The sequence below is a fragment of the Centruroides vittatus genome, unplaced genomic scaffold (assembly GCF_030686945.1).
Source record: "Centruroides vittatus isolate TY-2023 unplaced genomic scaffold, ASM3068694v2 contig_1159, whole genome shotgun sequence".
In the NCBI taxonomy this organism is placed as follows: Eukaryota; Metazoa; Arthropoda; class Arachnida; order Scorpiones; family Buthidae; genus Centruroides; species Centruroides vittatus.
The window spans coordinates 1,247,756-1,264,741 of record NW_027120745.1 but is presented as its reverse complement, the minus strand read 5'-3'; the positions used below and the strand labels follow the sequence as shown (position 1 = coordinate 1,264,741).

The 16,986-nt window shown below is 32.0% G+C and overlaps 1 protein-coding gene across 4 annotated transcripts in view; it reads left to right on the top strand.

The window, feature by feature from the left end:
* Larp4B (La-related protein 4B) overlaps nt 1-16,986 on the top strand; it is a 193,235-nt gene that overhangs the window by 121,642 nt on the left and 54,607 nt on the right. For all 4 annotated transcript variants that reach the window (XM_067276669.1, XM_067276666.1, XM_067276661.1 and 1 more), the window contains 2 exons: nt 15,195-15,374; nt 16,733-16,817. In XM_067276669.1, the coding sequence (XP_067132770.1) occupies nt 15,195-15,374; nt 16,733-16,817 (265 nt within the window). The remainder of the gene's footprint in view (nt 1-15,194; nt 15,375-16,732; nt 16,818-16,986) is intronic.

Genomic DNA, 16,986 nt, shown 5'->3' with positions numbered 1-16,986 from the left:
TTAACTGTTCACACAGTTAACAATAAAAGTTTGTTTCATTGGACAGATTTGAATATGTGGTGATTATATTTTTAAGTTAAATTTGTTTTCTGGCCAGAACTGGTACACCGGCCAAAACTGGTACATCTACTCTATATGCTACTATTAAGGCCTACTCTTTCTAGATGTCTTTGTAACTAGTATAGCATCTAGTCAAGAGAGGACTACAGACACAAGGAGTAACCTTAGCCATTTTTTTAGGTGCTATATTTCGTAGTAAAGTTTTCAACATTTTCTAATTTTTTTGTTATATGTATTTTGTTTGTTATAGGTGTTTGGAATTATATCCTTGGTGTGTGTGATTTTAATTTTGTTTCTCAATTAATGAGATACCTAGTCTGTGATGGATGTTTTGTCTGAGGATTAGTTACACTATATTTTGTATATTTTAAAGGATTGCTATACAAGTAGACTAAATTATGTTTAATGGAACATAATTTGTATGTTAATTATAGTAATTTATGTTAAGATTAGCAATTTATTTTTGTCTGTCTGGAATTACTACTTAGGTTTCGTTTTTTAGATTTAGAACATTTATTTCTAATATGCCACACTATTGCCAGATTAAATCGAGCTACTTTACTGCTATTATTTTCTATTAAATTCTAAATAATTGGTACTGGAGGTAGGCATTAGGGGCATTGCTTACTAAATTTAAGAATTAATGTAGCAATTGTTTGGCATATTACTAAAATATTGGGCTTCAGGATGTTTGTATATAAATTTCTTTTTAAGCAAAGTTGTAGATATATATACCAGGTTGTTCAATAAGTTTTGTCGTTCGATAAAAAAAACACAATTTTATGGTTTTAAATACATTTTATTATTCAATATAATTTCCCTGAACTTCAATACACTTGTTCCAGTGATCTTCTAATTTATGGATTCCATCCCTGAAGTGAGAATCCGGAAGACTGTCGAAATACGCTTCCACGGCTGCTATTACCTCTTCATTTGATGAAAATCGTTTCCCACGCATGAATTTTTTAAGATGTGAGAACAGCCAGAAGTCAGAGGGAGCTAAATCTGGCGAATAGGGAGGATGTTGCAACAATTCGTATTTTAATTCGCTGATTTTCGCGATGGTTTTTTGAGCTGTATAAGAGGGTGCGTTATCTTGATGAAAATGATTTTTTTCTTCTGTAAACCAGGTCTTTTCTCACGAATTTTTACATCCAGCTTGTCCAAAAGATTACAATAATAGTCTGAGTTGATTGTTTTACCAGTTTGGAGATAATCCACGAACAAAATTCCTTTTGCATCCCAAAAAACTGATGCTAACACCTTCTTGGCCGATTTCTGGACCCTAACTCGCTTCGGAGCCGAAGTACCGGGTTCACACCACTCCTTAGCCTCTTGTTTTGATTCAGGATCATGGTGGTAGACCCAAGTCTCATCCACAGTAATGAAACGACGCACAAAATCCTTTTTATTTTTTCTAAAACGCTCCAAATGTTGCTGAGAAAGTTGCATTCGAATGTGTTTTTGCTCCATAGTTAGCGAATGCGGCACCCATTGTGCACACAGCTTTCTGTAACCCAAAACATCAGCCAAAATATTGCTCACACTGCCTAATGAGATCCCTAGGGCTTCTACTAAATCTCTCTCAGTTAATCGACGATCTTCCAAAACCATATGCTGTATTTTTGCTACGATTTCTGGTGTTGATGCACTTTTTGGACGTCCTTCACGTGGATCGTCTTCAAGACTTGTACGGCCACGTTTAAATTCAGCAACCCATCTTTCTACTGTTGTAATTGAAGGTGAAGAGTCCTTATACACTTTTACCAAACGTTCATGAATTTGTTTTGGTGCTACACCTTCCAAAAATAAGAATTTTATCACTGCACGATATTCAATCTTTTCCATTGTAAAAAAAATACACTGACACGTCAACTTTGAACAGCTGCAAATATAGAAATGAGTTGACAGATCTACATGAAACTTTACACGTGTTTATAAAAAAGTAGTACTATTTTTAGAGTAATAAAACGACAAACCTAATAGCGCCATCTCCTATTGAACGACAAAACTTATTGAACAACCTGGTATTCAAATTTGTTATAAGTTCTTAAAATTACTAATTTGTTGTAAGGTTTAAAACTGAATTTGAACTGATCTGTAAACTGTCAAAATATTTAATTGAAAATAAAATACATTTGACTCCTGGCAATTTTCATCTTATAAGTATATGAATAGAGTTGATAGCTACAAGAAAGGATATATTGTGTTTTCTAAGACTGACAGTTTGTATTTGTATGATAACTAAATCTGTAATAATTTGTATGAAAGTTTTATGCTAGAGTTGGAATATTTAGAATTCAGTTGTTTCAGGCACAGAGTAACTATTCTGTATTCAGCTGAATATTAAGAAGCATATGTATTTTGTATTTAGACTGAATACTACTTCAAAGTTGAATGAATTATTCAACTGATTAATCTTATTTTAGTTGAAGGAGGGAGAGTGAGGAAAGGGGAAAAATTCAAAATAAAATGAAAACATTCAAAAACTTGGATATTTAAAAATTGTATTATTCCTTTCCAAAGCAAATATAACTTTAATAAATTATCTTGAGCAAATACTACTAATTATTAATTACAGTTGATAAATTGTAATGAAGGAACGGTAATGCTTCTGCATTTTTAGGAAGTAAATGGTTTTGTTGGTCGTCATAAATATTTCTAGCTTCACTGAACATACTGTCCATTCATTGAATACTTTCTGGGGTTGCCAAAAAATAGACCTCAATGACAACATTCAAGTTGTTTACTTTTCATCACATCATAATTTTTTAAAATATAAATGTGTGCAATTTTCATTATTGAATAGAAATTGTTGCTTTCCACCTTACTCTATGCCAGTGATTCCCAAAGTGAGTGTACAGCCTCCTGAATGTGGAGGAAGACTAAAGGTGATATTAGGAATATTAAAAGACAAAGGAGATAAAAAAAATTATTTTCAAATACGATGTCAAACTGTAAAGTCAGTTTTTGAGATATACAGTATGTCTTTTATGTGTAGATTACAAAAAGTACTTCTCTTTGTAAACGTAATGAGAAAATACATTAGATACAACCATGAATTGATTGAACTAAAACTAACTATTGGCGTTAATTATTGGATATTCAAAATTCACAAAAGCTTGTTTGTAAAAAACTGTTTAATTACAAATGTTTTTGGTTTTTAATTTCCTGGCCCTGTTATATATAACAGAGAGAAAGTATGGCGATCAGTCAAAAAATACCTCCCAAGGTTTTTCTACATTTTTGGATGAGACTTTGAAATGTCAAAATGCAAAAAAAATTGGGTGTTTTTTTTCTGTATATATGGATGAGGAGGGCATGATTTTATTTTCTTTGAAGCTTAACTCTTGTGCTTTTTGTTGAAAATTTCTGAAACTTTGCAGGGAGGTTTCTGTATTAGGAGGATTGATGCTATTATAGTCTGTTTATTGTATCTTGGCACCTACTGTAAACAAAGATTTTGTCTATTAATCTGCTGGAGATTTTCATTGGTTAAATCACAATTGGAAGTGGCTAGACATGTGTTGACCAGTTAAGCCCCTTTTTCTGCATGTGTTAAAGTAGATCAGAGTGGTCACAACAATTCAAAAATTACCCAGATAATACTTAGAAAACTTATTATAGCCTACTTTAACATTTTTACATAGCTGTTTAAATTAAATTATTTCCATCATTTAAATATAGTTTGTCAAAAATTATTATTAAATATATATTATTAAGACTCACGCAAAACACATTTATAATTGTGTACTTCAGAATTTTCATCTACAGAACTATTTTATTAAATAGATATAAAACAAAACAAATTCTCCAGCAATCCTTAAAAATCATACTCAAATCTCTAAAGGAAAACATTATACATGCTATATGTTTGATACATTTTATCCATCTTTCTTCAGTTATTTGTTCGATAGCTTTATTTATTGAAATTTGCACATCTGACAGTTTGAATGTTGTGTTGTGACGTGCAATGTAACCTTTCATATCTGCCCATGTCAATTCAATAGGATTTAAATTACAATGGTATGGAGATAAATGTAACACATCAACACCTATTTCTTTGGCCATTTCGCCAATAATATATTTATTGTATTTGTTTTACTTTTTTAACAATATCGAAAAGTTTTATTTTTAACATTTTGTTGTTATGACAAAGCCTATTTTTTTCCAAGGAATTATGTCAGCTTTTTTCCAACTACAATTAGGAACCTTCTCAATTTTAGCTGAGTGATATGGCGCATTGTCCATGACAACAACAGCATTCCTTTCTAATTTTGATAATATTTTTTCAAACCATTTTTTTGAAATTATTGCCATCCATTTCTTCGTGGTAATCTTTTGTTGACTTTGATTCAAATTCATATAGACCACTATTAAGAAAACATGTATTGCTGCCTATATGAACAAGAACTATTCGTTTTCCCTTTCCAGAAGGATTTTTTAATCCAGTAGATCGTCCAGACATAAAAGCTTCACGATATGACATTGAACAATCCTTCCATATTTTATTCTTGGTATGGCCTGCATTAATCCATGTTTTGTCCAAATAGTAAATCTTATGATCTAAAGAACACATTTCTCTTATTTTTAGTAGATATTGTCTTTGCCATAAAATGATATTGTCTCTCAATTAATTTACTATTTCTATTATGGTTTGTATATTTAAAATTAAGTAATTTTAACAAATTATATATCGTGGATCGAGTAAAGTCTGATAAATCTGGATCATTATTAACAGCCTGTTGTATACCTTATCTACCATAGGTAATTCATTTAAAAAATAAAAATTGTGTACTTTACCTCTAATGGCACAATTTGTGAATTCATCATATTTGTTAACAAGTTGAGTACGCTTACGCGTTTTAGGAGTTATTACTTTACCATTAGTGAAATATTCTTTGCGAATTCTGTAAATGCTCCTTTCTGATATTCCTGTTGTCTTTGCTACCATTTTCACTATATTTTTCACATAGACTTCTGGATTTGTTTCAGTTAGAGAATTAAACAAATTTAATACTGTTCATTTATCTGAGCTTTTCAGCGATTTTCCTTGATGTTTAATGGTATTTACATTCAAGTTTACCATTTTTGTAATTCAACAACATACAGTTTGAAATAATAATAGTTATTTTAATGAATGAAAAACGAAACCAAGACACATTATAGTGCGCATGACCAGAAAAGGTTTATTTTTAGTTATTCGGAATGTGCAAATATTCATTAAAGTAACAATTTAACAAATATGAAATAATTCCAACTCACATCAATCAAACGTACTGGATGAATGTACTTCTTCTAATATAGCCTTAATCCTTCCAGTTAATTTCTTTTACGTTTGTTCTAACGTTTTCGGCCCACCCTGGGCTATCTTCAGGAATATAATGAATGAACGTGTAGAATTAGAACGTATACATCGAATGTACATTGATTCGATAATACAAACGTAAAAGAAATTAACTGGAAGGATTAAGGCTATATTAGAAGAAGTATGAAATAATTACATTTATAATCATTGCTAAGTGACTAGTATTTCATTAATGATTTTATAAATAACAAAGAACTATTTTCCGTGGACGAATGAGATGCAACACACGTGGGTTTAAGCTAATAAACAAAGGAAGGTGTGTTTTAGTTTGTTTACAGTAAGTGCCAAGTTAGGATAAATAGACTATAGATTTTGGTTGTTAAAGGTCGACAGGTTAGAGAGAGAAAGGCGGTTGTGTGTAATATCTTGAGTAAGGTTGGACTTGATGATTTTACTCATTATTATTATTAGCAGTTAGTTTTTTTATAAAATCCATCCCTACCCTCAAAATTAAGCTTTTTGCCATTTTATAATAATTAAAAATATAACTTTTTTAAATAAGATATCATAATGGATGGTATCCCCCCCATACAGTTTTAAAATGTTACCAGGAAAGTTAGCCTTTAAAAAATCCAGCAATGAGTTTATCTTCAGGTAAAATAAAGAATAGAACAGAATATGACAAAAAAGCTTTGGAACAGCAAATGCCATTAATTTAAATTTAAAAATTAAAACAAAAGAATAAAAAGTCTGTTAAATGTAAATATAAATGAAAATTTATTCATTTCTGTTTGTTTGCTACCTAATGCAAAAATTAATTGATTCATTATGAAATTATTGGATAACTTTGTAGCTGCTCATAAAACTCCCTGGCTTTAAGCTCAATGATGTCATGATCTTACTAACAATATTAAAAATATATATATATTTAGGAGATGAAGTAAAATGGCAAAATTAAGCTTTTCTTAAGGATGAACATTCCTTTAAGTTTACTATATTATACTGAATCATGTATTATCTACAAAACTTTCATCATAATTTTAAAGTTTTGCTGTGAAAGTTGCCTATTGTTTTATAGCTTCTTTATGCAGTGTTTGAAAGAATCTGGCAACATGCTATTTAAAATAAGCTTTTTTTTATCTTACCCTGACCATAAATAGTTGATAAGCTTGATTTAACAATGCTGCTTACTAATAATGAGCTGGATATGAAAAAATTAGTCTCATTGCATTAGGCCTATTATTAATTATTTTTATATTAATCAAGTACTTCAAGAGACTTTTAGCCAATTATTTTTTGTTTATAAAATTTTTATTAAAAAATAAGTTTAAGTTTTTTAGTAGTTTTTATTGGGAGTGCTAATGAAATATATTCACTAAAAGGTGGTGGTGGTGGTCTGAAAAGTTTGAAAAACACTGCTATAAGTCTTTTATTGTATCAACTTCCAAATATAGGAAATCAATTGATATTTTGCTGAATATTCAGTATTTGGTAGTCAGGAGAAACAATATTTGCCATTTGCTAAAAAATCCCTATTTGGTTCATCTTTGTTTTATCAATTATGATTATTTGGTTTTCAATGTAAGTAGTCCATATCTGATAAAGCTCGCATCCTGATGGCATTTCCTACAATATATCACATCATGCCCAAAACTATGTATTTGTGTACCGTAATTTTGGGCAGATAACCTCCAATAGCATATACCTTGCAGAAAATTGCAAGAATGAAATGAAACCTTCTGTAAATGCTGTACTATTGAAAGAGAATTATTGTTCTGCAGTTTTGAAGTTGCCATGTCAAGAATTAAAATATTATTGGTTGTTAAAGGTTGTTGTTTGTTAATTGGTTGTTTTTGTTTCATTTCTGTTGACAAAACATTGTAGATATACATAAACAACCAAGCATAAATATTATATTAATAATCATATTAGTTTCTGGATTATTTGGACTACAGTTTGATGAACTAGTAATGTAAATTTTTTCTAAAGGTGGGTGATTATAGTATTAGTTTATATTATTATTTGACTCAAATTATAATTATTAATATGATTTAATAATTTCATATTTAATTTGAAGTAATAATTAATGAAATTGAAACTAAAGATACCACCTTTTTGCTTTTTTAACTCTAATGTAAAAGATTTTACATTACTTAAATTAACATTTGTATAACATTTAAAATGTTAAATAATTTTCAAAGCTGAGTGTGAGTAAGAAAAAACAGTAATTTTAGTGCAGTGGTGTACACAGAAGCATGCACTTGTCTATTGCTTTCACTGAAGTCTGTCTGAAGACTTGTGTATGATACAGTACTTAGCCTTAACAGGGAAATGGTTATTTAGAGTAATGTTCAAATATAACCCACTCAGTTGGTTTGACAAAACACAAAATTTATATTTACAGTAAAATGTACAAAATAATACAAATTAGAGTCACAATTAAATATGCACAAACACTAATCCAACGACAACCGACTATTCCCGTACAAATTCGTCGAAAGAAACTCCTTACGACCTCCACAGACAGACTTGTAACTAACAGCACCTCCGAGTCAGGAACAAGTTCGTACTCAACCACTGGGTTTACTTTCCCCAGATTTCCGTAACGTCCAACGAGAGAGTTAGTTAGCACTTCGATAACGACGATCTTAATCCGATCCAATCCGATCTGATCTTCCCGATACGAATCCAGCTGATCCCGATACGAACTTACGATATGAGCTCTTGTTCCCGCCGAAACTACGGCTTAAATAGTCCCAACGTTCGAATCGTCCGCCAATCACATTTGAATTCTTCCACAACGGCCGCCAACGGTCATTTCCCGCCGGCCAATCGTCTGTCTGTCGTCGACTTGAAACTCAACGGTTCTTCCCACGGCCGTTTCTAACGGCCGATCCTAACGGCTTTTCCGTTATGAAAGTCCGTTATAATAAACCAGGGCGGAAATCGCTCGCCTAGCGATTCCAAACCCTACACTTAGAAATGTACCCTGTACTCACTGTTACACTGTATTCATTGCTGGCACTTAGGAACAGTCCCAATTATATAAATTTAAATGTAAAAATAAATAAGGTATATCATTTTTTATTTTGTGACTAATTTCACTTGTCCAGTAGTAGTAGTAAACTACTTGGAAAACAGAAAATAAATTTATCATGAACAGAAATAACTTTTAAAATGTAATTTTTTGAACAGGATTTAGTCCTGAGTTTTGTTTGTTTTTTAATATTTTAAACTGTTGATTGTCCAGTGTTGATTGACATCAGGTTTCTGATCATCATTGCTTGCATGACTCGTCCTTTTTGGAATATAGAGAGTATTCAGTTTCTCAATAAATAGATCATTCCTACTATTTTTCATTGCACTATTACATCAAGTTTTTATATATATATATATATATATATTTTTTTTTTATCAAGTCATGCTTGGTTCATATCCACTTAAAGAAACTGAAAAAATAATCTGTGAAAAGGGTGATTTCAGTGGAAGAGATTTGGAAATCATCATTTTTTAAAGATATTCATAGATCTCTAGAAAAATTTTTCTGTCATCATTTTTATGAGTACATTCATTCTTCAGACAGAAATTTGTTCAGTCCTAAGACTTTTGGAAGTTATTCCAGAGATTATTAAGCTGCTTATTATAAAAACAAAACATTATTAATGATTTTTTGTATGATATCTGTTAAATTGCAGACTTACTGGAATTTTTCTGGAGTTCTCTTATTTTCCAATCTCTAAAAGTTCATCTTCTTTCTCTTCCATGAAGTTTGTTCTATTACCAAATTGTCTGCCTCTTTTAATAGCTTGGATCTTATACCTACTATCTTCTATTCTAAAACAAATCCTATTTCTGCAGTTATTTCCATGATGTTTCCTTATTTATTGCAGACTAGTTACATACCACCTCAGTGGCACTCTTCTGTGATTATTGTTATTCCCAAAAAAATTCTTTCTGGCCTGTGTCAATTTTGGCAGTTATGCTAAAAATTTTCAAATACTGTTTAGGCATGAAAATAAATAAGGGTATAATCTGTAAACCTAATTCTCTGCAAAACTATTTTTTCCCTAATTATTCAACTGTTTTTAATCTACCTTCATATGCAATTTAAACTTTTAATAACTTTAATAATAAATTATCTATTTATGACAAACTACTTCCATATTAAATCAGGCTACTTCTCCACGATTATCTTTAATTTTTAAATATTGATAATTTTGTCACTAGATGCAGAATTTTCTAAATTATTTATAAAAATTAATTATAATTATTAAATTTAATAAGAGATGGTTTAATGTCTTCCTCTAGTGTAAATTATTTATAAATTAATTAAAAATAATCACTGAGATGTAGCCCAATTTAATATGGCAGTAGTTTGGCATATTACTAATATTTGATTCTGGTGAAACAGTGTTGTAGTTTATGTTGTTCTGTACTGACACAATGAAGTGACTTCTTTCAAACACTTGGCGGGTTTTTCATCTTTTTATTCAGTTAGAACGCTAGTTACAAATTGCGTTTCAGGCATTCGCCCCTCCTCAGCTGACTCATATCTTCTCACTGTGATTTGTCCTTGATGTTGAATTGTACCCATGTTTTCCTATTTCGATGACAACCACCATTTCGACATTAATAATTTTCGTTGATTCTGGTGAAACTGCATTGTAGTTTATATCGTTCTATACTGACACAACTGTCGAAACAGCGGTTGTCATCAAAATAGGAAAACATGGATACAGTTCAGCATCAAGAGACAAATCACAGTGAGAAGATATGAGTCAGCTGAGGAGGGGCGAATGCCCGAAACACAATTTGTAACTAGCATTCTAACTGAATAAAAAGATGAAAAATCTGCCAAGTGTTTGAAAGAAGTTGCTTCATTGTGTCAGTATAGAAGAACAATATTACTAATATATTAAGTTTCATGATGTTCATATATATTACCTATTTAAACTTTATATTTATATATCTGCCAGGGTTTTGTCTTTGTTATACCCAAAATAATTATTGATACCCTAAATTCTGATTGTAATGTTTATCCTGTCTATCGTCCAGCACAGGTCACCAAACTATGGCCCGGGGGCCAGATTTGGCCTGCAAGGTCAGTTCATCCGGCCTGCCACCACACTGCCACAAATGAGCTAAAATATAATTATTTATACGGAAATATCATGGATTATAGATGAACTTACTATGTAGAAAAAATTAAATAAGTGTAAGTAAAAACGCCAAAATTGGTCCAGTCTGATTTTTGCTTTTGACAGTAATATAATTTTTAAGAAAATCAGTGAAATGAAAGTTTCAGCAACTATTTGCAACTTTGGATATCAGAGTGCTTTTTGTGTAAGTACCTGCAATGAAGTTGCTAAGAAAAGTGATTACAGGTTTGCTGCAGAGATCGTGTTTGTGTATTGATAAATAAATATGTTGGTTTTCTTTATTTTTTGTCTATTCAGTATACTATATTGAACAAAATGGTTATGTAGCCCTCACTCATCATTGTCTCAGTTATCTGGCCCTCTGTGAAAAAAGTTTGGTGATCCCTGGTCAAGCTGAACAATTACTTTTTCATATCATATGTGTAAATTAAAGATCAATGATTTTTTTTACTTAACTTTGCACCCCTTACTGCTCTATCTCAATGTTCAGTTCCAAGTTACTTATTTTTTAATGTTTACATAAATTTCAGTATTGTTTTTGCAGTCCTGGAGTTTGCCAGTAATATAATTTAATGAACTCTTCTCCAGCTTTTCTACAAAACCATCTTAATTTGTCTACCTATAATTTTATGAAAATCAATGATACTTAACACATCTAAAACTACTGTTTTGATTTATATTCTACTTTGAAATTCTTCCTTTCTTCTACACAAACAGTTTTCCTTTATACTTCGTTGACACCGGTGGCTGTGTATTATGCCGACTAGAGTCAAGGCATAGCAACCAAAACAAAACTAAAATAAAGTGTTAGTGTGTGTGTCTGTATTCAGGAATTTCCTAACAATGTGGCATGTATTTAATATAGTGGCCTTCTGTACTGTGATGTATGTATTTCTATTCAATTGTAATGTTCCCAGACTTCTATGTAATGTGTATGGTATTACACCTGTAGAGGGAGAGAACAACAGACAATAAGCACCCTATCCATCTTCCACAGATGCCTTATTTCTTGGGCAAGTACTGTGTACTTGCTGACTTTTTCAGTGCATGTGTTTTGTATATTGTGAGTGTTTGGAATGGACAGGTCTATAATGTATGTGATTTTATTGTGTTTGTCAATGAGTGTGATGTCTGGTCTGTTGTGGTAAATTGTTTTATCTGTGATTATGGCTCTGTCATAGTACATTTTGTGCGTGTTGTTTTCCAATACTGTCTGAGCGATGTATTTGTAGTATGGTTCGTGGATGTCTAATAATTTGTGTTTCTTTGCAAGCTCTTCGTGTATTATATTTGCTATTTGATTATGTCTGTGTAAATAATCTGTCTGTGCCAAGAGCTTGCAACCAGAGGTGATGGTTGTATAGTTTCTGACATGATGTGACATTTTCTGCATGTGTCATTTGTGAGTGTTGTATCTTTGAGTATGTGTTTTCTGTAGTTTTTAGTATTTATGACCTGATCCTGTATGGCAATCATGAATCCTTCTGTCTCCCCAAAGAGGCATCCCCGAGCTAACCAGCTGTTTGACGCAGTTTTGTCAACAAAATCATGGGCCAGATCATAAGGATGCCTGCCATGGAGTGCCTTTCGAGCCCACGAGTGCTTAATGGTGTCTATGCTTTTTATATGTTGTGTCCATAGATGTCAAGTTTAATGGTGTGTTATTCGAGTCTGCTAGAGTTACTGCTTTATGTAACTGTGGTGTTTCTTGTTTTTTGTAGAAAAACTCTCGCCGTGACTATTTGTTTGTAGTGAAGGTTAACTATGTCAATCAGGCCACGTCCGCCATCTTTACGTGGAAGGGTTAATCTTTCTGTGGCGGATTTAGGATGATGTTGTTTATGCTTAGTAAGTGTTGTTCTTGTTTTCCTTTGGAGTTGCTCAAGATCTGTGTGAGTCCAATGTATAACTCCAAAAGAATATGTGAGTACTGGGATGACATATGTGTTTATTGCTTTAACTGTGTGTTTTGCATTTAATTGTGTTCTGAGAATAGCATTTAACCTACTTTGGTATCCTTTAATTAATCTTTGCTTTATTTGTGTATGTTCTGTTAGTTTGGTCTGTTGGAATCCTAAATACTTGTAGAACTCGCCCTCTTCCACGGATTCAATAATGTCTCCATTTCCAAGTGCAAAATCTTCTTTCTTCAGAATTCCTTTTTCTATGTGAAGTATTTTGCATTTATTTAGGCCAAACTCCATTTATATGTTTTTGATGTATTAATATGTGAATTGTAGGAGTTGAAGAAGTTGTTTTTGTGTGGATGCATAAAGTTTTATATCATCTGTGTACATGAGATGCGATAGTGTATACTGTGTTGTTTTTTTCATGCCTGATATTGTAGTCATATTGTGTGTTGTTTAACATGTTGGATAATGGATTCAAGGCTAGGCAGAACCAGAGAAGACTCAAGGAATCTCCTTGAAAAATTCCTCGCCTAATAAAAATTTGGTTTTTATGGAAGTGTTATGAACCCTAAGATGTGTTGTTCTCCAGTGCTGCATAGTGTTTTGGAAGAATGCAATGAGTGATGGATGTATTTTGTACATGTGTAGAATATGTAGTAGCCAACTGTGTGGAATACTGTCGAATGCTTTTCTGTAGTCTATATATGCCATGTGTATGTTGTTTGTGTGCTTGTTGTAGAATGACTGAATCTATGAGTAACTGTTTTTGAATCCCCTGTGATTTCTACGACAACCTTTTTGTTGTTGTGTAAGAATGTTGTTTGTGATACAGGATGTCAATAATTTGTAGTGTGTTGGAAGAAATGTAATTGGTCTGTATTATGTGGGGTCTGTGGTATTGTTGTTTTTAGGTTTCATGTAGGTGATGCCCTGGGTAAGAAATTTTGGCATGTCTTGTGGATTGATGATGTGTGTTAGGTGTTTAGCTAGTTCCTGGTGCAGTGATGAAAACTATTTGTACCAGAAATTGTGAATGTTGTCTACACCAGGTGTCTTCCAGTTGTGTGTTCTGTTAACAATGTATTAGACATTGTGTATGTTTATTTCAACATGGCGTACTTGGTATGTTGTGCAAGTTTCTGTTCTCCTCCATGATCCAGCTTGCATGAGCATTTTGTGTGACCGTACTGGACCAAAGAGAAGACCAATGTGTTGTGAGTTGTTGTTCTGTTGGTGTGCCATTGTGCTGTGTATCAGTGTTTGCTTTGTTATTAATTTGTCTGTAAAATAGTTTTTCATTGTTTGTAAATAATTTATTTTGTTGTTTTCGTAGTGTACATGTTTTGTATCGTTTGAGTCTATGCGCTTTGGCTGTGAGTTTTTGTTTTAGTGTATCAATGTATTTTGTAATGTGTGTTGTGATGTTGATGTTTTGTGTGTGTTTTTTTTTCTTGAAAATGTTTGAGTTATTTCTTTAATTTGTGTGTTATGTTGTTTCTAGTGTATTGTCAGCCTGCTTACTCTGTCTAATGTCATTTATTTGTGTTTATATTCTTCTATGCCATGCAGGCTTGTGATAGAACTGTGTTTTATGTGTATCTGTCTGCAATTGTATTTTCAATCCATGGTGTGTCAACTGTGACTGCCCCAACATAAACTAATGTATGAATGTTTGAGAGTGTATAAATTGAATGAATGTAGTGTGGTAGTAAATGGGCGTTTACATAATTTAGTGTTTTTCCTACTTCCTTTGACATGTTGATTTTTGGTATTCGCGGTCTTTGTGTGGGATCTGTGCCTGTATATTTAGTGTTTCCTGAAGTATAAGTAAGAGCATATTAACTAAATCTATGTCTATATTATCAGTGGTGGATGAGGAGGTGTCTGTAGTATCAATAGTGGTGGTAGTTGTGTGTGTGCTGTAATCAGTGCTTGTTGCTAGATTATCCTGACAGGTTATGTGATCTTCATTAATGTTAAATGTTTCTGTCTGTTGATGTATTTGATCAGCAACCTGTTGTTTGATAAGTTCAAGTGTTGTTTGTGAGATAAGGTTGTTGTGTATAATTGTTCTTTTTTGATCAACAACCCTTTGTTTGGTGACAGTGAGGTGAGGATGATGATGTGTGAATCTATGGTGTAGTTGTTGTCTGTATGCTGTCATGTTTGTTTAGAGTTTTTGTGATGGTGTAGTAAGTATGGATGATAAACTTGTTCATTTCTAATGTCCATATTATTTGTTGGCATGGTTTTCCAGCCATTGTGGTCTGTGGATGCATTGCCACAGAAACACCAAGGCTGAGTTGGTTCCTCACATCTGTTGAGGGCATTGCAGTAGCCATGCTTGGGCCGGAGCTGCTTTTGCCATCGGTAATTAAAGGAGACTGTGGCATATTTTTCGAACGTGAGCCTCTTCCTAACCTACGAATGTGGACCTTATTAACCTGGGCGACATCCAAGCCAGTATCATATTTAGATCTGGTTACTACCATGATAAATATCTCCACAGAATGTGGGTGTGGTTACTCTTAGCTTCATTTCTCCCCATAGACCTTACTGGCATGGGTGTCCCTACCAGGAGCTTGTGCTTCAGCTTGCATTGCTCTACGGATCAGTAAAATTACTGGGCTCTCCCACCACGACCAAATGGTGACCACGGGAGAGATTATTATTAATATTTCAGTTGTTATATTTAATTATTTGAATTGTTTAGTTATATTTTTAAAAAATTTTAATTTAAATTTTTGTCAATATTAGGTGAGAGTTTATTTCCTGAAGATGGGTCCAAATTGGAGATAGCTGTTGAGGATTGTAGTGGCAATGAGCAAGAATTACCTGTGGCAATGAATGGCACTGCCAATGTTGATTTGCCCTTGGACCTTCTGTCTCTTTCTCAGGATCAGGTTGAATCTGACACCCCTAATATTCAACAAACAGGTACAGTACTATAGTATGTTACAAATTTATACAATTTAAAAATATTTATTTTTTTTATTGGAAAAGGATTTGTTTTATTTGCTATTTACATTTGTTAAATATTTTTGACAATTTTAAATTAATGATATGGGAATGACCAGAAAATATTGGCCAGAGTGAAGGTTTTATGTTTTTTAAGTACTGATCAATAATTCTTGTCAATTCTGCTTTTATTGAACCTACCATGATCTTGACAGGCTTTGAGGCAGTCCTCCTCATTTACTTCATGTTTACTGTTTGTTCATGAAAAAGTGAAAATAATTCAATTTTTACAACTGTACCATTTTCACATTTATCTTGTGACTGTATTCAGGATCAATTAAATGTATTTTTCATATCACACTCTGGTTCTCTTCTACTGGTAGCTTTTTTTTACATTGTGACTTTTCTTTTCAGTCTTGTTACCTGGAGAGAGATGTTTGAATAAAAATTTAAGTGACCTTTTTGCAATTATACAGTTGCTTATACTACTACAAATAATAAGACAAGAACAGAATAGCAGGAAGCTTGTTATATATTTAAACGTAACCATCTGACATAACGTTGGATTGGCCAGTTATAAATAGCCAAATTCCAAATTGGCTAGACAAAATGTAAAGTGAGAAATTTATAGCACATTCATCAGACATTGGCTGGTTTGTCTAGACAATGCAAAAGTTGAGAATTTACAAATTTTTCTTGTTTTGATTTTAACAGCTCTGGAAGTAGAATAACACTAACACTAAACATTGTCATAGTGAAACTATTTGTAATGAAGTTGTAACAACATTCATAAATATTCAGTTGTTTGAATGAATTGGCTGAATGACCATGTTATCACCTTTATTATCTTTGTTAATTCTTTCACAAGACTTGTACAAAAATTAACGCTTACTTAATGATACACTTAATGTAACTTCTTGATACTGAATCAATTGAAGGTTTATAGTGATGTTACATTGAAAATTTATTAAATTTTGAAATAGCTATTATTTTAATTTATATTTAAATCAATTGAATTGTTTTTTTTCCCCCTCTCCCTTTTGAATAATACGTTTATATATGAAATTGATATGTAAAATATTGTAAATGGTGAAGGCATATTTGGATATTTCAAAATTTGCCAGAAGTATGACCTTTTCAAGAATAATTTTCAGTTTTAGAATAAATTAATTTAACAATAAATATTACCATATATAGAGAAAAGCACTCATTTAATTCTAAACATGATTTGGCAATCTAGTAATAATTTAAGAGCAGTAGTAATTTTGTCTCATGAATAAATTGAGTTTTTAATGCTAAATTTAAGATTTTGTTTTAATTTAAATAATTTTATTTAGATGATATCCACTCTTCTGACGGGACCATTCCCCTTCCTCAGCTAAGAAGTCTGTTACAACAGCAATTAGAGTATTATTTTTCCAGGTAAGATTTTCACCACTTTTATTACATCATTTGAATAGTCTGAAGTGTCAGGTACAAAATTTATTATTAATCAAATACTGTTATTTTTAAACATTTGATTATACAGGGGGAGGTAGGTCTACAGTTGAGAATCTGAGAAATACAGATGTTTGGTCTTTATTATTATCTT